Source organism: Pristis pectinata, chromosome 4, assembly GCF_009764475.1.
Source record: "Pristis pectinata isolate sPriPec2 chromosome 4, sPriPec2.1.pri, whole genome shotgun sequence".
Taxonomy (NCBI): Eukaryota; Metazoa; Chordata; class Chondrichthyes; order Rhinopristiformes; family Pristidae; genus Pristis; species Pristis pectinata.
The window spans coordinates 68,097,932-68,123,931 of NC_067408.1; the positions used below are offsets into that span (position 1 = coordinate 68,097,932).

Below are 26,000 nucleotides of genomic sequence, written 5' to 3' on the forward strand. Positions count from 1 at the left end.
GGCTTTAAACTGAATAGGAGAGGGGAGGGCTCCAGAAACAGGATGTTTAATAAATCAAGAGGAAATGAGAGAGTGGTGGCACAGGATAGTGAGGAGGAAATTGACATGCAAAGTGTAAAGGGCATAGAACAGAAAATGTAAACAAGAGTATGCAGCACAGAGCAAATCCAGAGTTAGTAAAAACTGTAAAAATAAAATCAATGTTTAACAGTATTTGAATGCATTTGCAATAAGATAGATGAGCTGACAGCAACACATGGGTATGATCTAATTGGTATTAAATATATGCGGTTGCAGGGTGACCAGGACTGGGTGCTCAATATTGAATAGCAGAGGAAAGACACAGGTGGGAGTAGTCTAAAGGGCTCCAAATGTGACCTCTCAATAGGGCAAAACATAAAGGGGGAATTATCTGAGATATGTTTGAAAGGAACTGTAACTGTCACAGGAAATATTAATCTGCATACTGATTGTACAAACCAAATTGGCAAGGGTATCATAGAAGAAGAATTTGTGAAGTGCTTTGGGGATTGCTTCCTAGAGCAGTGTGTTGCAGAACCTACCCAGGAACAGGCTATTTTAGATTTGGTCATGTGTAATGAGGAAGGATTAATAGATTTTGGTGGTTTAAAGATCCCAAATCCTATTTACTGACAACATCTTTGACAACTGGCCACTTGCCTGATTAACCAACCAACCTCAGGACCCCAAAGCTGCTGGCCATCTCTCTCTCCACCTCGCATTCCTTACTCCTTAATGCCCCGCCTCCCCCACTGGGTCTTGCCTCACATCTGGGAAAGCAATTACCACCATGTGAAAGTACAACAACCTCTTGGTATCACCCAAGATGTCACTGAAGAGGTTGCGGCAGCATGCCCAGAACAGAAATAGTCATTGGCATGTGGAAGATGTCACTGAAGAGCTTGTGGCAGCATGCCCAGAACAGAAATAGTCATTGACGTGTGGCTGCTAGGACCAATACAGTGGGAATAGGATTCAGGGAAGGGGATGTGTAGTATGAACAAAACAAGTTTCGAAAGAAAGGACACAAAGCAAGATGGAAAGGAAACAAGACAAAGGATGACTTAAGATTAAGGGACCATTAGAAGCGTGCCCCAGTGGCCGAGGGGGAGTTTGCTCTCTTAATGACAAAGTCCATCAACTCCTTGCTCTTGTTATATGAGAGGTGAAGGGACCAGTGGTTGGGGATTTAATTATAGGGTTCGAGAAAAGAAAAACACAAGTCATACAGTCTAGCATAACCCTGGAACAGTAAGCAGCTTTGGTGTTTGGTGACCCAGTCAGAAAGATAGTGGATGGTTAGTTGCCACCATATCCACTCCTTTCAAACAGTTAATATTTGATTGGTGAAACTTTCAGTAATATTTCCCTTTCACATTTCTGGCAAATGTTATTTCTCCAGCAGTAAAATGGTGACTAAACTTAAAAAAAAAACTAATTGAATGGAGTGTGCTTTGGGATGTCTTGTGGTTATGAAAGGCAATATAGAAATGAATGTCCTTTCTTTCCTCAAGAATACATTTTTATCCTCAGTTACAGCTTCAATATTTCAGTTTGGGCTGGTTGTTAGCCATGGGGGAACAGAAGGCTGTACAGAAGGGGAAGACCAGCACTTTCTTCTTTCCTGGATCCTTCTCCGGGATTACCATTCTTTATCTGATCCACATGAAGGTTGATTCAAGTGGCAGGGCCCTCCCCAAGCTGAGACACTGGAGGTCACCAGTGTAACCAGCAAACCCAAATTGTGGATCTCTTCCCAGCAGCTGGGATGTTTATTATAAACCAAGATTCCTCTAGTGAAACTGAACATTGGCTATCAATTTCCTGTGAGCTAAAATCAAACCCAAAGTGAGAGAAACAGGACACAATTCCAAGAATCGTATAAACTTCACATAAATTCAGCTACACACTACTCACTATGACCAGTGCCATTAGCTGTAGAGTGACAGAATCATAAAGCACAGAAACGTTGTGCTTTACACCAATCTCATTTTATTCTCCCCACATTCCCATTAATTCTCCTACGCTCATCTACACACTAGGGCAATTTATAGTAACCAATTAACTACCAACCCACACACCTTTGGAAAGTGGGGGAAAGCCAAACCACCTGGAGGAAACCCAGGCAGTCACAGGAAGACCATGCAAACTCCACACAGACAGCACCTGAGGTCAGGATTGAACCTGGGTTGCTGGAGCTGAGAGGTAGTAGCACTACCAGCTATGCAATTACTGAATTCTATTGAAAATTGAAAGTTTAGCTCTTCAAACATTTTCCCTTGTTCCTTTTGCTCAGTATTGCTGCCACACTTTGACTGTTCTGGTCTGTACTCATTCCTTCTGATCTGGTTGAGAAATGGCAGCAGTTGACCCATGCCAGGTACCAAGGTTCAAACAACAGAAAAGAAAATAAAGACCTGAATTCATGTAGCACATTTCACAACCTCAGTATGTCCTGAAGCTTTTTTTTAACAACTAATGAACAAATAAAATATAGTCAGAGCAGCAATGTAGGGAACACAGCTTCCAATGTTCACATGGCAATGCTATGAAAACAACAACATGATGATCATTAGATATTCTGTGTTAGGGATCCAGTATACATTAGCTAGTGTTATAGGGAGAACTTCTCTTCTCCTTGTTATAGTACTATGGGAACATTTATGCCTACCAGAGGGGTAGACAGACCTCACTTTTCGATGAGATGTTAAACTATCATCCCAGCTGTGCAGAACTTGCCCAATATTACACTGAAAGGTCAGTCTGCATCTGTGGGGAGAAAACCAGAATCAACATTTCGTTTCAAGTTGATGACCTTCCATTTGAAGTGTTAACTCTGTTTCTCTCTCAGATGCTGCCTGATTTGCTGAGTATATTCAGCATTCTCTGGGCTTTATTTCAGATTTCCAATACCTGCAGTATTTTGATTTTGGATATTATGAAATAGCATCAGTGTGTTGTGCTTTACCTCTTAAATTCGATGCACTGGCAGATACATTAACAACATTTAAAAGGTACTTGGACAGGTACATGGATAGGAAAGGTTTAGAGGGATATGAGCCAAACGTGGGCAAATGGGACTGGCTTAGATGGGAATCTTGGTCAGCATGGAGCAGTTGGGCCGAAGGGCCTGTTTCTGAGCTGTATGATTCTATGACTCTATGTAGGATCAAAAGCAGGACTTGAAGCTTGAACTTTGACTTCATTGATCATGCCATCACTGGGCCATGATTGACACCTTGAAATCAGTCAAAACTCTAACTAAAATTAGAACAACTGATTGAAAATAAATGCTCAATAACTGAAACATTCTCTCTTTTACCTGAAATGTAAACTCCAAATATACATATTTGGTTGCACGTAATTTTAATTACTCCTCTGGGGTTAGGAAGCTTAAACTTCAAATTATTTAGAATTTGGGATTCCTGCCAACATTTGGTCAAGCATGTTACTACAGTAATAATGACAATAAATCTGGATCATTCCTTGCTGCCGACCTAATGGAATTAATAAGTCTGCTGCCACAGTTAACTGCAAAAACTGCACTGTTAGCTAAGAAATAATCGCTTAAAGTCTTACTTTGACATTTTCAGAAGTTTGGATAAATCTTAAACGACATTTCATTTTAAATCAATCCAGCAATTCAACTGGAGTGGATTCTGGAGGACATGCATTTCAGTTCCAGGTGCAAGAAGTGGTAGAAAGAGGAAGAAGATAGGGGCAAGGGGAAGGGGAAGTGAGTATTTTCAAAATGTATTTACTAGGTCAATTAAATGACAGCACCAATACCAGGCAAACAACTCATCATGGTCTATGAAATCCTGAAGCCATTACATTCGATTCTATTCCTACCTCCTGTCCATCTTTATCCAGGGTGTCTTCAGCGTGATTTGCTACCATGGCAAGGAACTCCACGAGTCTGTGGAGGGTGTCACAATTACACGGAGGGAGGAGGTAAATGAGAAGTTGCAAGGCACTGAGCTGTTCATCGTGGTCCAATACTACAGGAGGGGTGAAAGTAAAGATGGTTCAAGCATTAAAATCAACACATATCGAATGAAAAAATAAAAGAACAGCGATTCTGATATTACTATTCTATAAAGTGATGAAATATGAAATAAAAACATCAAAAATTACACCATGCACAATATTGGTTTTAAATTCCTATTTAGGATTTGTAAGCTCACTATGTGAAGTAAGAAATTTGGCGGGTTAATTGACTAGTGTAAATTATCCTGAGTGTAGGTGGGTGGCCAGAGAATCGGGGGAGTTTGGAGGTTCTGCTCCATTTCTGAAATTCTGTTTCATTGACCGCAATGGAGCTGAATTTCAGAAGCGGAGGAGAAATTGCAGCAGTTACTAAATAGCCTTCAGGTTCCAGACAAAGGTGGTCATGCCTAAATTTATGGGACGAAATCCTAAAGCACCGAGTCAAGTCATACTTTGACTTTTAAACTCACTCAGCCAATATGTCACCCTTGGCAACAAATACAACATAAGAAATAGGAAGAATTGGCCTTTCAGCCCCTTGAACCTGCTCTGCTGTTCACAAAAACCATGGATGATCTCATGTCAGCTCAACTCCATTTTGCTGCTCGTTCCCCACAACCCCCTACTTCCCTATGGTCCAAAAATCTAACTTGAGTTCATTCAATGACTTAGTTTCCATAACTCACTCTCTGGGGTAGAGTATTCCAAATATTCACAACTGTCAGAGAAGTTGTTCTTGTTCCTTATTTCCATCTTCAATAGGTTACTCCTCATTATGCACCTAACTTTAGATTTGCCTATGAGATGAAACACTCTCAGCATCTATCCTGTCTTGTCCCTTCAGAATTTTACACATTTCCATAAGATCACATCTCATTCTTCTAAATTCCAATGAATATGGGTCCAGTCGTTCAATGTTTCTGCATGAGACAACCCCTTCATCCCAGCAATCAACCTGGTGAACCTTTGCTGAACTGCCTCTAAGCATACAATACTATACGCAATACTCCAGGCGTGGCCTCACCAGTGTCGCATCAAGTTGTAAAAATAGTTCTCTACTTCTTTTCTCCATTTCTTTGCAACAAAAGCCTTCCTAATTACTTGTGTTACCAGCATACTAACTTTATGTCTCATGGAAACCCAGATGCCGGTGTAGAGTGGTATTCCGTACTCCTTTGTTTAAACTATTCTGACTTCCTATTCTTCCAACCAAAGTGGATCACGTAACATCTTCCCACATTATACTCCATTGGCCAAATTTTTGCCCAATTACTAAACCTATCAATATCCCATTGTACTCTCTGCATCCTCCTCACAACTTTCTCTCCCATTTATCTTTTGTTTTTTCAGGAAATTCAGCTACAGAACACTCAGTCTCTTCATCCAAGTCATCAATATCGATTGCAAATGTATTATGACTTTCTAAATGTCTTGATACTGAATATCAGAATGGATTCCAGCATTTTCCCAATGGCTTAGCTCAGGCCAACTAGCCTTTGCTTTTCCTGCTTTCAGTTTCCCTCCTTTCATGAATAGGGGTGCTATACCTGTGGTTTTCCGATTGTCGGCGACCTTCCTAGATTCGAAGTAATGTTAGAATTTAACAACCAATACATCCACTATCTCTACAGCAGTTTTAGACAGTGGGATCAAGCCATCAGGTCCAGAAAATTTGTCAGTCTATAGTCCCCTTGGTTTACCTAGAAAGATTCTCCAGTGATTTTAACTGCTTTCCTTCTCCTTCCTTCAAAAATAATCTTTGACCATTATCATTAGCATCTTCTACCATGAAGAAATAAACCAACTATTTGTTCCAAATCTCTTCCACTTCTTTTCTTCCCATTTTCTTTGATTCCTTATTCTCATCCTCTAAAGAACCAAAATTAACTTTAGCTGCTCTCTTTTTATGTACATAGAAACTCCTATTGTTAGTTTTCATTTTTCTTGCTGGTTTATTCTCATAAACTGTTTTCTTCCTTTTGTTATTTAGTCATGCTTTGTTGGTTTCTAAACTTTTCCCAATTTTCCGGCTTATCCTCATCTTTGTAAAAATTGTTTGCCCTCACATTCAATTGGATACCATGGATGGTTCCTCTTTCTTGTAGAGTCTTTTTCCGAATAGAATATACTTTTTCTGAGAAACTTGCAGATCTACCATCTTTTAATCTGCTTTCCCAGTCTACTTCAGCCAACACTGCCTTTGCACCTTTATAATTGCCTTTATTTAAGCCTAACTTCATACCCACACTTTTGACTCCCAAACTGCATGTGAAATTTTATTATGTTATGATCATTCTTGCCCAGAGAATCAGTCACTATGAGATCAATATTTCATCCTACTTTGTTACACACAATCAGATCTAAAATAGCCTGGTTTGTAGGTGGGACTAACTAGGGAAAAAAGAAAGGTAGTCAGATGGAGGACATGGTGGTGTGTTGCAGCTGTTTGATGTGGGAACTCGTGGACCTTGCTGCGGTCCAAGATGGCCACATCTGCAGTAAGTGCTTGAGGCTGGACGAACTTCGGCTCAGAGTTGATGAGCTGGAGTCGCAGCTACAAACACTGCGCAGCATAAGGGAGGGAGAGAGTTATGTAGACACATGCATCAGGTGACAGTTACCCCCCTTAGAGCAGGTACATCTGAGGTTCAGGAGGCAGATAGAATGGTGACTGTCAGGAGAGGGAAGAGGAAGAAGAAGTCAGGCAGGCAGACAGAGCAGAGAACCCTGGAGGCTGTTCCCCTCAGTAACAAGTTTTCTGCCTTGGAAGCTGTTGAGGGGGATGACCTGCAGGGGCCTAGCTGCAGTTACCAGGTCTCTGGCACTGGGACTGGTACTGCTGCTCAGAAGGGAAGGGTGGGAAAGAGACATGCTGTAGTGATAGGGGACTCGATAGTCAGGGAAACAGATAGGAGGTTCTGTGGCAGTGAGCATGAATCCCAGATGGTATGTTGCCTCCCAGGTGCCAGGGTCCAGATGTCACTGATCAGGTCCACAGGATTCTTGAGCGGGAGGGAGAGCAGCCAGAAGTTGTGGTCCATATTGGCACCAACGACATAGGTAGGAAGGGGGATGAGGTCCTGAAGAGTGAGTTCAGGGAGCTAGGCAGAAAATTGAGGAACAGGACCTCAAGGGTAGCAATCTCGGGATTGCTGCCAATGCCACGTGATAGTGAAGGCAGGAATAGGAGGAGGTGGCAGATAAATGCGTGGCTGAGAAGCTGGTGCAGGAGGGAGGGTTTTAGATTTCTGGATCATTGGGATCTCTTCTCGGGAAGGTGGGACCTGTACAGAGAGGACGGGTTACACCCAAACCAGAAGGGGGCCAATATCCTTGCGGCGAGATTTGCTAGGGTGGTTCAGGAGGGTTTAAACTAGTTTGTGAGGGGGAAGGGAACCGGAGGAGTAGGTCAGAGGAAGAAGGGAATGGGGAAAAGTTAGATCAAACAGGTAGAGAGGCTTTGGGGAAGGAGAAGCAGAATACAGGCTATAAAAGTAGTAAGGTAGATGGACTGAAGTGTGTTTACTTAAATGCAAGAAGTGTCAGGAATAAGGGGGATGAACTGAGGGCTTGGATAAGTATGGGGGACTATGATATCGTGGCTATTACTGAGATGTGGCTGACATCAGGAGAGGAGTGGATATTGAATATTCCTGCTTTTCGGTGTTTTAAGAGGGATAGGGAAGGAGGGAGGAGGAGGAGGGGTGGCGATACTGGTGATACTGTTACGGCTGTGGAAAAGATGGATGTTGTAGAAGGATCATCTCTAGAGTCTGTATGGGTGGAATTAAGGAACAAGAAAAGAGCAGTTACTCTACTAGGAGTATTCTATAGGCCCCCCGGTAGCAGTAGAGATATAGAGGAGCAGATTGGCAGGCGGTGTTTGGAGAGAAGTAAAAATAACAGGGTTGTTATAATGGGAGACTTCAACTTCCCAAATATAGACTGGAACCCGCTTAGTGCCAAAGGTTTAGATGGGACGGAATTTGTTAAATGTGTCCAGGAGGGATTCCTGATGCAGTATGTTGACAGGCCGACTAGAGGGAATGCCATGTTAGATCTAGTCTTAGGAAATGAACCGGGACAGGTGAAGGATCTATTCGTGGGTGAGCATTTGGGGGACAGTGACCATTGCTCCATAACCTTTAAAATTGTCATGGACAGGGACAGGTACAGAGAGGACAAGAGGTTTTTCAACTGGGGAAGGGCGAACTATGAGGCTATAAGGAGAGAACTTGGGAGTGTAAATTGGGATGTCCTTTTTGAAGGAAAATGTACCATGGAGATGTGGTCGATGTTCAGGGATCTTATGCAGGATGTTAGGGATAAATATGTCCCGGTGAGGCAGAGAAGGAATGGCAGGGTGAAGGAACCGTGGGTGACGAGAGAGGTGGAACGACTTGTTAGGGAGAAGAAGGTAGCATACGCTATAAGCAGTACGCTATAGTATACGCTAGCATATAGCATACGCTATAGTATAAGCAGCAAGGTTCAGACAGGGCCCATGAGGAATATAGGGTAGCGAGGAAGGAACTTAAGAAAGGGCTGAGGAGAGCTAGAAAGGGACATGAAAAGGCTTTGGCTAGTAGGGTTAAGGAAAATCCCAAGGCCTTTTTCAAGTACGTGAAGGGTAGGAGGATGGCTAGGGTAAAGGTAGGTCCGATTAAGGACAAAGGTGGGAGAATTTGCCTGGAGGCGGCGGAAGTGGGAGAAGTTCTCAATGAGTACTTCTCTTCGGTATTCACCAGGGAGAGGGGTCTTGATGATGCAGAAGGGAGTGCTGGTAGGGGTAATGTTCTCGAGGTTGTAGATATCAAGAGAGAGGATGTGTTGAAGTTGTTAAATAATATTAAGACAGATAAATCTCCGGGGCCTGACGGGATTTTCCCCAGGCTGCCTCGAGAGGCTAGGGAGGAGATTGTTGAACCGCTGGTAAGGATCTTTGAGTCCTCGTCGTCCACGGGGATGGTGCCAGAGGATTGGAGGGTTGCGAATGTTGTCCCCTTGTTCAAAAAGGTAATAGGGATAGGCCAGGGAATTCTAGACCGGTGAGTCTCACGTCTGTGGTGGGTAAGCTGTTAGAAAGGATTCTAAGGAATAGGATTTATGAACACCTAGAGAATCATGGACTGATTAGGGACAGCCAGCATGGCTTTGTGAAGGGAAGATCTTGCCTCACAAGCCTGATAGAGTTCTTTGAGGAGGTGACCAGGAAGATTGATGAGGGCAGTGCGGTGGATGTGGTTTACATGGATTTTAGTAAGGCGTTTGATAAGGTTCCTCATGGTAGGCTTCTTCAGAAGGTCAGAGGCCAAGGGATCCAAGGAAGCTTGGCTGTGTGGATTAGGAATTGGCTTGCATGTAGAAAGCAGAGGGTTGTGGTGGAAGGAGTGCCCTCGGATTGGAAGGCAGTGACTAGTGGTGTCCCGCAGGGATCGGTTCTGGGACCTCTACTTTTTGTGATATTTATAGATGACTTAGATGAGGGGGTGGAGGGCTGGGTTAGTAAGTTTGCGGACGACACTAAGATAGGCGGTGTTGTGGATAGTGTGGAGGGCTGTCGGAGCTTACAGAGGGATATTGATAGGATGCAGAGCTGGGCTGACAAGTGGCAGATGGAGTTCAATCCGGAGAAGTGTGAGGTGGTACACTTTGGAAGGACAAACTCCAGGGCAGAGTACTGGGTGAATGGCAAGGTACTTGGCAGTGTGGAGAAGCAGAGGGATCTGGGGGTTCATATTCACAGTTCATTGAAAGTTGCCTCACAGGTGGAAAGAGCAGTTAAGAAGGCCAATGGGATGTTGGCTTTCATAAGTCACGGGATTGAGTTTAAGAGCCGCGAGGTGATGATGCAGCTTTACAAAACTCTAGTTAGGCCACACTTAGAGTACTGTGTTCAGTTCTGGTCGCCTCATTATAGGAAGGATGTGGAGGCATTGGAGAGGGTGCAGAGGAGATTTACCAGGATGCTGCCTGGATTAGAGAGCATTGAATATGAGGAGAGGCTTAAGGCGCTAGGGCTTTATTCACTGGAAAGGAGGAGGATGAGAGGAGACATGATAGAGGTATATAAAATACTGAGAGGAATAGATAGAGTAGACAGTCAGCGCCTCCTTCCCAGGGCACCGATGCTCAAGAGGAGAGGGCATGGCTTTAAGGTTATGGGTGGGAGGTTCAGGGGAGATGTCAGGGGGAGGTTTTTCACCCAGACAGTGGTTGGTGCATGGAATGCACTGCCTGGGGTGGTGGTGGAGGCAGATACATTGAACAGGTTCAAGAGCTTGTTGGATAGGCATATGGAGGAGTGTGGGATGGGGGGATATGCGGGAGGAAGGGGTTAGGTAGTGTGAGGGTGGTTTGATGGATGGCACAACATGGTGGGCCGAAGGGCCTATTTTGTGCTGTATGGTTCTATGGTTCCTGGTTGGTTCTGCAGAGCATTTTTTGAAGAAACTTTCTGAATACACTATGAACTGATGCCTAAGGCTACATTTGCCAATATGATTTGTCCAATCCATACAAAGATTAAAGTATTTCATCACACGCTTTGTTATATATACTGCATTCTGCAGTGTGCCAACGTTAGAGGATCTGTGGACTGCTCCCACTGGTAATTACTTGAGGCAAGATCATTTCTCATCACTGTACCGAATGTTAACTGTTATCCCACCTTATTTTCCTTTTAGTTTATTCTTTGAAATGTCAAGCACCTCAGATTTTTAATTTAATTGGTTAATTTTTCTTTAAATTTTCGTGATCTCATCATATCCACTAAATGACAGGCAGTCACATTCCCTCTTAACTAAGTGTATAAAGCCTGTAACAAGTTTTCCCGCTCCCTAATTCATTTTTCTTCATCTCTGCTATTTCCATTAATACCCATCTTTTCTCCTTCCTTTCAGTTTGCTTTACCCTTCCTCTCTTTTCCTGCTTCCTTTCCAAGCTTTTTCCTCATCTTCTCTTACCCCTTCCCTGCTTTCATTCTTATTTAGTTTCTTTTTGCCCAGTTATCAGTTTCTCTTTTCCCACATTTCCAATGTTTAATCCTCCTGCTTTTGTTTCATGTTAACCTTGTCTATTTCCCTTCCATTGTTTCTTCTCTTCCTGCTCAGTTTCTCTCTTTGAGGTCTGATCATTCCATGTGCTTCATTTCTGCTTTTTTTTACATGCCTTATTTCTTTTCATCATTATATGGTTCTGAAGAAATAGGGACTATGTGAAAGCAGACTGCTGAGTTTGCCTGAAGGACCACATGTTGCCAAACCAGATATAAATTGAAAGCTCATCAGGCAAAAGCACTGAAGCATAGGTGGAGTGGGAGAGAAAGGACAAGATATGGAGGCTGATTTTATATTTTCCCATTTGGAAAACAGAGCACAGCAATGAAAAAATTCACAAGTGATTATCAGTCTACTGAGGTCCAACATAAACTTGGGAAGGCATCCAACCTGATTCCAGGAGGTTGCCAACTGAACCGTTTTAACGGAGCAGCAGGTATAATTCAGGCCAATCAGGTTATACCAATTTTCGTGGAGCGTGAGGCGCTGGAGTGCTTGTCCTTGCCCCCAAGCTCCACACGAGGACCCCTGTTGTTGAGGATCAGACCACACCTAAAATCAGTGATCCTATACCCCATTGTTTCCACAAACCAATTTTGTGATCTACTCTGGACTCCCCTCTGCCTGAATGGAAATCCAGCCAATGTCGAGCAGAGTGACACCTAAGGAGAAAAGTCCCAAACTGTGGAATTAAAACCACAACTTGAAGAAAACCTGGACCTCTCATATTAGAATACAGCTGGTTTAGAAGAATGGGCGATGACCTTCTTGTCACACACAATTCTTTGAAGATTTTATAAGGTTGATGCTGAGGGACAGCTTCCCTGGTGCATCTAAAATTAGAGTTAATTGTCTTAGAATCAGGGGACATAATCTCAGGATTGGGAGCAGACGTTTAGGACCGGAATGGGGAGCAATTTCTTTACTCAAATGATTGTGGATCTTTGGAATCTCCTACTCTGGCTAGCCATGGATGTTCAGTAATTGAATATATTCGAATCTGAGATCCATAGATTTTTAGGCACAAAGGCAATTGTGGAATATGTTGTTAGGACAGAAAACAGAGTTGTTGCGGAAGTTGAGGCACAACCACTCCATAGCAGGACAGGCTCGAGGAGATGAATGGCCTACAGTGATATGGTAGCAAAAGCAATATTGTGTTTGTCCCTGACAGAATTAAGTATGGATTACATTACTGTATGTATTAAGCAGAATGGGTTCGCAGAATTAAGTATGGATTACATTACTGTATGTATTAAGCAGAATGGGTTCGGACTAATAAAACAAAAGCATCTTCTTACAAAGTGTACTGATGAATGCTGTGTAGAGCTCTCTGGTAAGTAAAGGGTCTGGTATATCTCTCAAAAATTCCTTCAGCAAGGCCCCAACATCATGAACACTGTGCTCCTCATCAAGAACAACATCTGCTCCTCGATCAAATTCCTCTCGTAACTATAAGATAAAGGAAGAGCACCAAGTTACATTTAGTCACATGTATAAAATCTGAACTTGAATAATAAAACAGTAACTGTTATAGCAATTTTAAACAGGCTCCAATAAGCCATAATAGACCTGTATAATGGCCTTTTAAAAACAACGCATACATATGCCACTATCAAAGTACATGCTGTGAAAAGAGTCTACAAGTGGATGACTACAAGTGTTGATATATTTTGCTCTAATTATACAGGACCCTAATGAGATGGCATCTGAAATATTGTGGGTAGGTCTGGTCTCCCTTCTCTGCTTGCTTCTGTACAATAGAGGCAATACAGTAAAGATCTACCAGAATGGTACATGAGATGGTGGGTTTGTTGCATGGCAATAGATAAAGCAGCCTGGGCCTACTCTCTCAAGTTCAGAAGAATGAGAGTTGATCTTATTGAAATATAGAACATTATTATAGGGTTTGACAGGGAAATACAGGAATGATGTTTCCCTTGGCTGGAGTGTCCAGAACCAGGGATTAGTCTCAAACTAAGAAGTCAGCTATTCAAGACTCAGATGAGAAGAAATATCTTCACCCAGAGGATAATGAACCTGTAGAAGCTCAGTCATAGAGTATATTCAACAGAGAGATTGAAATTTTTTTTTAAGATATTAGGACTTCAAGGGATACATGGTTCATGCAGGAAAATGGCACTGAGGTAAAAGATCAGCTGTTCCGTGATTTATTCACTGATAACTGTTTTTTATCTTTTGTACAGTTGTCTAACAAATACAATTTGCCTAGATCACACTTTTTTTGATACTTACAGATTAGAAATTTTTTAAAAGTTACTATGCCTTCTTTTCCGACTCCATATAAAATTGAAATTACGGAAAAATTTTAGGCTTTAGTCCCTATCAGAAGGGCTTGATAGCAATAATTTATGATCTAATTATGAAAATACCTCCAGAGACACTTGATAAAATTAAGAATGAATGGGAAAGAGAACTCCAGATACTTTTACCCACAGAGACATGGAAGAAAATTCTTCAATTAGTTAATACATCTTCAATATGTGCCAGACACTCTTTGATACAATTTAAGGTGGTTCACAGGACCCATATGTCGAAGGACGTTAGCCCGTTTTTATCACCATATAAATCCTATATGTGATAGATGTAATTCGGAGGTGGCTTCCCTGACACATATGTTTTGGTCCTGTCCTCTTTTGGAAAAATATTGGAAAGACATTTTTAACATTATTTCAACTGTATTGAATATTGATTTACAACCTCACCCAATCACTGCAATTTTTGGGCTACCAATGATGGAATCTGGCCACTTATCTGCTGCTGCTTGTCGTAAGATTGCCTTTGTTACATTAATGGCCAAGCAATCCATTTTGTTTAAATGGAAGGATCCAATACCTCCCACTACTTTTCAATGGTTTTCTCAAACTATATCATGGTTAATCTTAGAAAAAATTAGGAGTGGCACTGTTGATTCTTCGCTTAAATTTGAGGAAGTTTGGAGTTCATTCATTCAATATTTTCATATGATATAGATCCCTTTTCAATAATCTTTGAACTCAGAGGAGCGGAGTTGACGACATAATAATGCTCTTTGTTCATCGAGATATATCTGTCCAGTAATTTTCTTTCTGAAATTTTTTTTTAAGTTTGTTTCATTTTATTACTTATTTTCTTTAGATTTGTTTTTTTTTAATATAATAAATCTTTTTCTTTCTCTTTTTGATTTTTTTTGTAATATATTCATTTACCAAGAAACCGTGGGGCCTAGAATATATTTTTTATTCTTTGACTATATATGTCATGATTGTGGTTACGTGTATAATTACCGATGTTATATGTATTAATCTGTATTAATTTGAAAATTAATAAAAAGGTTGAAAAAAAAATCAGCTGTGATCTTACTGAATGATGGTGCAGGTGTGAAGGGCTGAATGGCCTACACATAGTACTACCTCCTATAATTTTATGTAAGGTTCCAGTAGAAGCATCGATCAGACAAACACTGGCACTGATTCAAATAGGGATTCATTAGATAAGTGGACCAAAAACTTGGTCAGAGATGGAGATATAAGAAACACATTAAGAGAAGAGACGTGAACAGTATGGAACTGTAAAGTGTTTGGGCGTGTAACCATCTGCACTCAGGGTGTTGCAGTGCCCTGCAGCACTGCATGCCTGACAAGTGCATGCAAAGCAGCAAGTGAGCAAGCTAGTTATGTGGGTTGCTTACTGAGATGTTAGATTGTGCTGTTCATATCTGAACTATGTGATTGAAAATGCAGACTGAAATGCAATAATGATAATTTCAAAGTCATTTTGCAGAACTCCAGAAATCCAACTGGGCACTTCCTGATGTGGATTGCACTTGTGTGTCAGACATTATCACTTCCACATCAGATGCGCAATAAAAGACATTGTTCCCTATCCAACACCCCTTTTGGAGGATTGTAAGGGAAATTGGATTAATTTGTCCTGGGGAGATTGTTACTAGTCAACCCTGGGACAACTAGGTCAACATGGCACAGCGTTAGACTGGGGCAGCATTAAAGTGGGTCCCACAATTATCCCTCAGCTCCTTGTTCAGCCTGTACTAGTGCAAATCATCTCCCACCACCAACCAGCCCAGCAATCTTCTGATCTCTCCCCACTCTCTGTTTGGTCCAATCTCCATCCACCAATTTTCTCCTCTCACCCACTGAATGATCCAGATCCAGAGGTAATATAATTATGTGCATATCAGCTACTGGTTTTGGAGAATGATACAAGGAGTACAGCTGATTCCAGAATGCTTGAAATGTTCCTACAGAACATGAATGGAGTGCAATAGTAACCTTGCAAGAATTTGCAAAGGATCAATTAAAAATAACTGCCGAAAACTGACACGAGGTATTACACAGGGAAACGAAACAACTCTGTTGCATCAGCTTTGCACTTTAGATCTTCAGCTTTATAAGAATTGCACAAAACAGATTTGCAATGACCTACAATGTGGTTTTAACATGAGTAAAAGGTAGGAAAGCAATTTGTAGGTGACTTAGTGCAAAAACTGAGCCCAGATCTGCACCTGAAGGCGAGTCAGAGGTTCATCTGCACCTCTTCCAACCCCGTCTTTTGCATTCAGTGCTTGTGACGTGGTCTCCTCTACATTGGTGAAAACAAGTGTAGATTAGGCGACTGTGTTGTGAAGGACCTGCGCTCTGTCCACAATGGCCATCTTAGAGTTTCCAGTTGCATGTCATTTTAATTCTCCTTTCACCTCTCCTCTCCCACGCCAACCTCTCAGTCCTTGGCCTTCTCCTTTGCTACAGAGAGGCCAAACACAAATTGGAAGAACAACATCTCATATTTGGCTTGGGTAGCTTACAACTCAATCGTGTAAATATTGAATTTTCCAACTTCAAGTAACCAAAACCCAATGCTCTCCTCTGCACACACTCACTCGTCCATTTAGTTTTCTTCTCCCTTTATTCACTTCTCACAGCCCCCTTTCCCATATGGCTCCACCTGCCCATCATCCCCTCCCTGTCTGGTTCCACCTATCATCTACCAGTCTCTAACCCACCCCCTTACCACCCCCCCCCCCCACTATAGACTGGCAATCTTCCACTTCTGTCTTAATCCTAATGCAGGGCCTCAACCTGCAAAGTTGCCTTACACCTTTTGCCTCCACAGATGCTGTTTGACCCACTGAGGTCTTCCAGTGTTCAGTTTTTCCTTGGGAGACTTCTGACTATTTGCCTCTTCACCACAGTATTTATCTCTTTAATCACATTTGGAGTTAGAATTCTCCACTCAGCTGCCATTTCGGTGCTCTCTCTTCATTATCCATAACATAACACCAATCCCACTCACTTATGGAGGCTGGGTTGCAGTTAAAAATGGCTGAAGAAGTTCCTAATTAATGAGCTTCAGTATTGGAAAATATAACAAAATTAAATATTTGAAGTACCTTATGCTGTTTTTGCAACGTGGAATTAATCAGAAAAAAAAACTAGGCAATAAATCCAATCAACACCGTACCAAAATTTATCAAAATGGAAGAGTGTTGGTGCGTTGTGCTTCGAACAAGTGCTTGCTATTGCACCACTGAACAAAAAATGTGTGGGAGAGGATCACTGAAACAGCTGTGACAAGAGAGCAAGCAAGTGTGGGAAGAATGGCTGCCAGCAGCCTCACTGAGTGAGTGAGTCTACTCAGTGCTCCCAGCTCTGCTCAGCTCAACCCAACCCCTGACTGTCGTGACTTGGGTGGGGAAAGATGGCACACGGAAGTAGATGCCCGAAACCCTGCTGCAGTCGGCAAGTCCATCCCCATCCAACCCGACGGTCTCCCAGAAATTCGCTTGTATGAACGTGGTGTCCATAAGTCTGGCATTTGTAACCAGAGGAGGATCTGCATTCACTTGTCCAACTTTCCATTCCACTTGAATCGATGAGAAGGATATCAGACAATGCACCTAACTGGAGAAAGGCCCACTAATGTTCATTTTGCAGGCACATCAAAGTTGAATTCTATCATCAACATCCTCATGACAAATAAGCAGAGAAACAAGGTGACTTGGCCTCTCCCACAGCAGACATTCAGAGATTCTACACAGTTCTGGCACAAGTTGCTCAGTCATCAACCAGGGATTGCCACCTTCACTGATCAATGTGAAAGTCCATTTTGTTTGTTGCTCGTTCTGCTTGAAGGGCTACTTTCTGAAGCTGGTCTTAGCTCTATTTTTTAACAACTTGATTTGGTGTTCACTTCTCTTATTGAAGTATTTGCCCACAGTCATACATTGAGATTTATTTTATCCATCATATTGAAGTCAAATGTAACAAGGGTTTTATTTTTGCAAAACAAAGATTGCATTGGTTCACTTGGATGGATGTTGCTTGTCTACCTGCTGGGAGCAGGTGTTTCACAAATGAATCACTGTTCCCCAATCCCAGCAAGTTGGGTGAAGGTATAACAATGGAGGAAATTTTTCACTTTGACTGATTTTTGGTGTAGTTAGTAGGTGGACCCTCATTTGAAACCAATAGAAAGACTATATGGCAGAATGAACAAAAACACTTAGCAGAAATCTTTATTGCATCTGATTGAACTGTAGCAGAATTCAAATTAGAATAAAAAAAATTACAATTAGATTGCACTGATGATTATTTATTTTCAGAGAATACAGCTGTTCTGTTGCATGTGGGATTTTAAAGACTTGCTAAAATTAGTTACTTGCTAGATATTTATTTTTCAATAAACTGACTGTGAAAGGGCAGTTTTGTTGACCTACAGAAATAAACAGTGTAATTTTGTTGTAACCATTCTGCAGTAGATGTTGATTCTCATGTCCACCCAAGCCCTTTTCCCCTGCTATCAACCTTCCATCGCCTGATTCCACTTTCCCTAGCTTCTACCCTTGCAACTCCCACTTCCAACCCCGTCAGCTACTTCTCCTCTCTGAGTTACAATTCCCCAGTGACCTCCAGCCCTCTGAGCTATCATTTACCAGTCTCTACCTCTCTGAATTATCATTCCCTAATCTTTTGAATACTTGAATGTGCTACTGCAGAGAGTCATCAATGTTAAATCATTAAGTATGTTCAAGGCCCACAGTGATAGGTTTTTGGACTCTCAGATCAAAATAATTGTCGACCACCGAAAGCTGCCTCATCGCAACAGACATCAAGAACAGATGCTGCTAACTTGTCTCTCAGGATGTTATCACTACATTATTAGGAGAAATGCAAATAACACATTCTACTGAACCAGCAACATTCTCTAGCTGAAGTTAGATGAAGGTGGAGGTATGCCTAATGCTGGTAGAATGTCAAGGGATAATAGAAAGCAAGGAGAAACATACTACAACAATATTAGTTAAGTTACAAAAACCCAAATAAAATGTTCAAATATCAAAAGGAGCAAATTTATGCATTTTGTCATAATGGGCCTGTAAAATTTGAAGAAACCACAGAATTCCTTCAGAGAATAAGTTCAATGCAATGGACAATGTAATGGACAAAATTCAATGGACCAATACATACATAAGCAAAGGATTGGAATCTTCAGCCCTGTTGATTAATAATCAGCTCAAAGAGTAAAATGGCAAATTTAACACAATCAATACCAAAAGGCATGCTAAGTAGGTACTAAAATAGTGAAGCAAACAATCTAATTGAATTTGGCATGAGAAGTCAATGGTAATAATGAAAGATTTGATTTTTATTATTACCATATCTGAGGAAAAGAGAAATAAGTTATGGTATGGAATGTGGGATTGGCTGACACATGATAATATCTACAATTTAAATTGAAAAATGTGCTCTAAAGGTTTTTGTTTTGCTTTTGCTCTTTCCCCAGGCAAAGGCAAGTTCATCTGGAACACGAGAATGAATTGTAAACCTATTCACATTACTAACAATATGGCTTTTAAATCGCCTTAAGTGTGTTTTGCTTTTTAAGGTTGGAGTCATTTGAAGATTACTGAGGAAACAAGAGAGAATATTGCAGAAGCTCTGCCACTAATCTTCCAGCGATCACCAAATACCAGAGAAGCTCGAGGACTAGAATGGTACATGGCACTCATTTAAAAAAAAGATAGCAAAAATGACCCAGTGAGAAATGATAATCATTATAAAAGAATGCAGGGCATATGGATAGAAATAAAATTGCAAAAGATATCCAACATGAGTTTGGAAATATCGTTTCAAGGATCAGTAAATATCAGTAGCTTGGGAAATAGTTACCAGCAGCATATCCTAAAGGCCTGACAAAAATTCTCTTCAGTTTAACACCTCCTGAAATGGTCTGAACTTGAACAACACAGAAGATGACGTGCTGCATCACCTGGTCCAGAACAGGAGAAGCAGAGCAATAGCCAAAACTTAAAGAAGATGGGGTGGGGGAAAAGAATAAGGGATACGAAATTATGAGCAGTATAGATAGGGTAGACTGCGGGAAGCTTTTCTTCTAAAAGTAGTGGATACAGATTTTGGATAATGGGAAAGAGACTTAAAAGAGGATCTAAAGGGGACCTTCTTCATCAAGAGAGTGGTGACTACCTGCAGTGCTCAGAGGAAGTGGTGGAAGCAGAGTTGCTAAGTGCATTTAAGAGGTTATGGAAAAGCACTTGAATCACTCGGGCACTGAAGGCTCTGGGCCAAGTGCTGGAAGATGGGATTAATACAGGTGGGTGCCCACTGGATGTGGTGGGTTGGATGGCTTGTCTCTATGCTACAAACTGGAGAAGTTGATTTGCGCATTAATACACCAATATCTAGTCAGGGGATAGCTTTGAATGACTTGGACTTGTATTTTAAAATCATTTGCCTACTTAATACTGAAAGATCAATGCATTATTCACCTATTTAAAAGGCTGGAAATAAATCAGTCAGTAGGAGCTTGAAAATTGCATGCCTAGAAATCACAGTGTATTGGCATAGGCTGCCTCTAAAATTTCTGTAGTGCCCAAAGCAACATAAATGTGCTGCTGGGGCTGAAGAATAAGGGTGGTACACGTGAGACTTAGTTTCGGGGAAATCCCAGTCCAATGCTGTTCTCCAAGTGCCCAATGGAAGGCAGGCCCAGGACAATCTGCTTCAATTTCCCTGGCAAGGCTCCAGAGTACTACAAGTGTAACGGCATAATATTACCCATGTCCAACAAGGGAATTACATCAGACATGCAAGTGCAACTTGGCCAGGATGTGCCAGTCCAATTTCTGGATTTACCTAAAACAGACTGCAGAAGGTCTTTATCGCGTTTCACTCTTGAAAAAATCCCTCTTAAATCACGAAGCAGTGCAATAAACTGCACAACATAATCTGAGTTTTAGGCCATAACCAATTTGTTTCTGCGGGGAGTGATCATACACATGGAAAATTGGAACTATCTTGATTTACTTCTAGAATGTTTCTTCATGACCTGTGAAGGCAAATAACTGTGTCTTACCTGTCTTACTCTTTTCTTTGAGCTACCAACTCTGAATATTCCTACTGTTTGAAGACCTGCAACAATATCAAGAAATAATTACAGTGGATAGCATGGTTTACACACTTTGTTTTGTAAATAAAGAGGCCATTCAGCCCATCGGGTCCATCCAGGCCAACAACAGAACAATCCTATCAGTCCCATTTCTTTTCGCTTTTACTTATAGCCCTTGACAACTTATTTTCTCTGATATGCTCACTGACTCCACTTTGGTCCTTTTGATACTTACCTACACTAAAGGGTATCTTACTATAGTCAATTAGTCTGCAAATCAGCAAATCTTTAGACAGTGGGAGGAATCTAGAGCATATGGCAGAAACCAGGTCACGGGGAGAACAGGGAAACTCCACACAGACAGCACTTGAGGTGAGCAGTATTGACTGCTTTATTGTAAGGTAGAATTATTAACAGATGAATGGATCCACTAACTGCTCTGTTTACCAGAATGGTAACCTTTTATTCATTCAAGGGATGTGGGCTTCACAGGCTGAGCCAACATTTAATTGCCCATCCCTAATTGCTCTTGAAGGTGGTGGTGAACTGCCTTCTTGAACTGTTGCAGTCCTTGTGGTTTGGGTATACCCACAATACACATCTTGGTGGAATTTGAAATAGATCAAGTAGGTTAAGACATTAGTGAGCAGAATGCTTTCAGCCTTAAAAGGCTCAAAATGTTTGGTTGTTTGCAGCTATCATTCTAATTTAATCTGTTTTTAGGATATGGGAGAAGCAGGCAGTTGGATTTAATGAAGAGCTCCAAGTTGCTTGATACAGGTAACAATAGACCTATTTTTACAACTGCTGCTCTTCCTGAAGTGATGTGATCCCCTGATAATATTTCAGGATCCTGAAAAAAATAATCAAGGAAGTGAGTCAGGAGGGTGACGATTACTTTCCCTTGTCCTTTCTGCAGATGGAAAACAAACGAATGAAGATACTTTTGCAACAATTTAATTGGGTTGCTGCAATGAATTCTGTAGATGGTAGATGCTGTAGCTCCGATGAATGGTATCATGGACTTATTAGATTTCGAGCACAGTGCCCAGTATTAATAAAGCAAATTGTTCTTCCTTAACAATATCAAGTGTCTTCAGTGTTTTTGTGGCTGCATGGATGCAAATGAATGTAAACAATTCCATCATACTTCTGGCTCATGCCTTATAGGTAGACTTAGCTCAGGGTATGAAAATCAAGAGTATTTAACACTTGCCTGTTCTTGTAGCCTGAACTGGATCAGTCACATCAGCATAAGTTCAATGAGCAGTGACATGACCATCACTACCAAGTTATTGATGGCTACAGCCTCTGTGATAGTAGCATTGTGGAATGTCAGAAGGTACTTGGCCTTTCCTTGGCTGATGATCATGACTTGACACTAAAATGGCACTCTCATTTCCAGGAATTTTCCAGTTGTTGTCCAAAACCTTTGTGCGCCAACATAGGCCGCAAATAACCCATCTCCTTACAATACAAGGAAGGTATTGATAAAGCAGCTAAAGATAATTGCCTTGATGTCACGTCTCTGAGGAACTCCCACAGTGGTTCATGATTCATAGTTGGAAGGTGGAGGGAAAAAGCCTCATTTTGTCACAGGCCTTCTCCCTAAGTGGGTCCAATAGTTCATTAGTGTCAGGGCCAGCTTCTGTCACTCTGGCGTTCAGTGTTTCCATCTATTTATGTTAAAGTGATGAGTCTCTGGAGTAGTTACGGCAAAATTTGAGCAGATGACTGGAAGGTAGGCATTAATAAACCAGGCAGTAAATGATTCATTCCACCAATGATTGTGAAATGGCTGCCAGGCAAATTAGATAAATCCTGTGTTTTGTGATAGAAAATAGATGAAAATTTTCACATTGTTAGACAGATACATGTTGTCGTGTATGTATTGAGAAGGTTAACTAGGGAGCAGTTATTTCTGTGATAAAGGTCTACAGAATCCAGTAAGACCCCAAAGCCTTTGCCCTGTTTAGCACAGTCTGTCATTTCTAAATGTGATGCACAGTGAACTGGCATCTAGGATAGTGGAAACTTCATGAGATGGGCTGAACAGGATAATTTACTTTCCAAGGAGTCGAAGAAGTCTTACCAGACTTGCCTCTTCCACTCAGATACTAGGAATAAAGGAGCAATTGTTGCCATTCACCCCTTTGAGCTGTTCTGCCATTCAATTATCATGGTTGATCAACACTTCAACTTCATTTACCTTCATTTGATTCATATCTGTTGATTCCATCACTCTACAAAAATCACATATAGCTTTAAAAAACTGTCAACAGATCCACCATCCAGTGTTTGTGAATAATTTTAGGTCAATACAATGTTTGTTTGAAACATGTTTGCTCATTTAGCAATTGTGCGATCCCTCAGAAGATTCACTTCTTTATCCAAATGTTGATCATTCCAACTCTCATTGATTATATCCTGAACTTCCACTTGACCAATTTGAATCCTTGTCAATTTATCCTGATATTCTGGCCTATATGACAGCGGCAGTCCAAATTAGTTCCATCTCACAGTTTACTGATGAACTTTCAACAGAACAAAATTTAGTAGTCTTAAGCTTTCTACAACTATTCAAAATATGGCAAATTCAACATTCCACTTAATAGTCCAGAACATTAGGAATAATAATTGGAGTAATATTTACCATATTTTTCTAAGTGCTGGCAGCAGCTGTCCACTAATCTAGGAACCTGGCGATAAATAGGATTTAGACTTAGTTTTTTGTCTCTCTGCTTTTCTTTCTTGCTTGGCACTTCCGTGGGGAGTGAAAGCTGCAATGCTTCCAACAGTCGAGAGTGATCATCATCAAGGTCGGTGATAGAATCCACAGACATTCCACCCTGCAGAGAAACATAAACAAGTAATGACAAGCAACAAAATGACCTAGAAGGATAGAGAATAATATTTCAAATTGCAGTAACCATTCCAACTGAGCCTTTTTATCAATGTGGTAAGATCTGAAGATTGTTGAGACTTGGTTTAAGAAAAATGTCAAGGATGTGGATACAGTTAATAGTTTACACGCTTCATATCTTGGGGACAAGTAGTGAGTACAGGTATTCTTTGATTTATGAAAGTTCCATTTATTAGTTTTTACTATAATGCCACTGACACCTTAGGATACATATCTTTGATTCACAAATCTATATATCCTTTTCGTACATCAAGGGATGATGGGCTCATGCCTTGCTTGAAAATTACACATTGGAATTCAAACTATCAGACAATACTGTGTTAAAAAAGCAAAGAAATCTCATCATACAATCAGCAATGAAGGAATTCAGATATGTGCTTTTGCAAATGTAAATTGGAGTCTCAGCTCCAATTTCTAATCCTCATCCCCCACTGTAAACCAGAACTTCAGCAATGTAGCATCCATTTTTCTGGTGCTTTTAACCAAATATGGCAAATGGATGGGTATATTCATAACAGCATTAGGAACACCAGCTATAATAATGGTAAAGCTGAATAATTGGTGGACAATCCCACAAACTATATTAGGTCTTTTAAATTTGCAACTAAGTGACCCAAAATATATTGGGATCTCCAATGCAAGACATTTACCCCAAGACAGCCTTCACTTCAGATCTCACTGTTCAGGCACATTGATGGTACAGAGGGGACAAGATGAACACAAAAATAGTGTCTGAATCTTTGTATCTGTATCATTGCCCCTCAGAAATTCTACAATGGTTTTTTAATCAATCTTAAATGACTACTTTATACTGCAACACAAGTATCAGAAACCTTCAATCCCTTCCAACTTGCATTTGCTCATTTTACCAGCTGAGAGAAAGTACTAAATTAATGATCACTTTTTCAGTGTTAGTGTATAATAAAATTTCTGTTTATGGATTGGGAATATCGAATTGATTTACTTGGTTCAATATAGACATTTCACACTAAATTATTCACAACCTAACCTATAATCCCCAAATAGTTAAGCAATTATGCTTGAGCAAATGCCTCTAAAAATGAGAAGGTTTATTAGCATCAGATACTCACCCCAGTGATTGGAAGTCCGATATAGGATCGTATAGCAGCATTTTAATTGTACAAGTGACCTGGGCCTATGATCATTAAAAGTGATCATGCTGGTTGTCATTAAAAAAAATTGACAGGTTCACTCTTGCCTTTAGGCAAGGAAGGCTAAAGCAAATGCCCAACCTAATATGTGATTTTAGTCCAATACTGATAGGGTTGATTTTTAACAACCTGCTAAAGTGGTCAAGCCATCTCCTCAGCTGCATCAAATCACCAGTGGTTTAAAAATGATTTTTTGAGGACAATTAAGGATTGAAGATCTTAAGTAGATTTTTCTTCTTCTTCTTCAATTCCTGGGGAGTGAGGATGACTTGTTTCCACTCTGGTTCTGTGAGTTCTCAGGTGACTGATGAGACCAGCATGGGAACCACAGACTCTTCCACAGATGGGCAAGTGGTTGAAGACAGGGAGGAAGGGTGGGTAGTTTGTGATGTGCTCCATCCACATACTCAGGGGTTTGTGTGCATCTGATGCATGGACTCTAGGTTCTCAACACCATCCTGTGTGCTCGTTCTCCATTTTGAGGTCATGGACCAGAGATTCCCAGGTGTAAGTGGGAAAGTTGCATTTCATTACAGAGGCTTAAAGCACAAACTTGTATGTTTTTCTTCGTCTGCCTGGGAATCTCTTCCTGTGACAGAGCTTGAAATAAAGTGTCTGTTTTGAAGTCTAGTGTCAGGTATGTTTCACAGTCTGAACACTCCAAGTTAATTCATTTGTACCTGAGTAAATCAAAGCCATTGGTATCTGCCCACTGATGAAGGTTTTCATCTAGAAACGTTGAATGGCATAGCTGACAATTCAGAGACTGATGCATGAGAGCGAAGGCAGCTTATTGGTGAGTAGCAACTCAAGGGTCTTTCCACCTTTCCTTACTACTTTCACTCACAGAAGTAAAAGTAAAGGTAGGGAATTTAAAATCATAGTAGAGAGATATAAGACCATAGCGTTATCAGTGTACCAAATTAAAGTAACTAAGGAATTAGTCCAAAGATATTTCATAGCAAGAGCACTCAGCCCCATGGAATGTTCCCCCGAAACATATGGGAAATCAGAAAGACTTCCAATGCCCCTGGTGACAATGAGTGCAGGAAGCGAGTCCAGCTGCAATTCCTGACTGACTACATTGCACAGATGAAGCTGCAGATGGACTCACTATGAGGCATCCGTGACTCTGAGGACATCGTGGATAGAGTGTTTGGTGAGCATATCACATTGCAAGCAATGGCTGCATAGACAGAAAGGCAATGGGTGACCACCAGGATGAGTTGTGTATGTAGGCATGATGAGTTTTCATATGACACGGAAACTGGTGATGTTGTTGATAGTGAGGAGAATAGTCTTGGGTTACAGAACAATATTAGGTGACATTTAGCCATTATGCAACATTATTTTCTCACAAAATTGTGCTGGACCTTCTGAAAGACCAGAAACCAGCAACAGTGAGTGGTG

The 26,000-nt window shown here is 41.1% G+C and overlaps 1 protein-coding gene across 4 annotated transcripts in view; it reads right to left on the minus strand.

Annotated features, from left to right (window-relative positions):
• Positions 1-26,000, minus strand: part of LOC127569850 (rho GTPase-activating protein 6-like) — a 439,093-nt gene that overhangs the window by 22,700 nt on the left and 390,393 nt on the right. For all 4 annotated transcript variants that reach the window (XM_052014827.1, XM_052014828.1, XM_052014830.1 and 1 more), the window contains exons 5-8: positions 23,149-23,344; positions 20,463-20,518; positions 12,371-12,521; positions 3,874-4,022 (exon numbers count right to left, since the gene is read on the minus strand). In XM_052014827.1, coding sequence (XP_051870787.1) covers positions 3,874-4,022; positions 12,371-12,521; positions 20,463-20,518; positions 23,149-23,344 — 552 coding nt within the window. The remainder of the gene's footprint in view (positions 1-3,873; positions 4,023-12,370; positions 12,522-20,462; positions 20,519-23,148; positions 23,345-26,000) is intronic.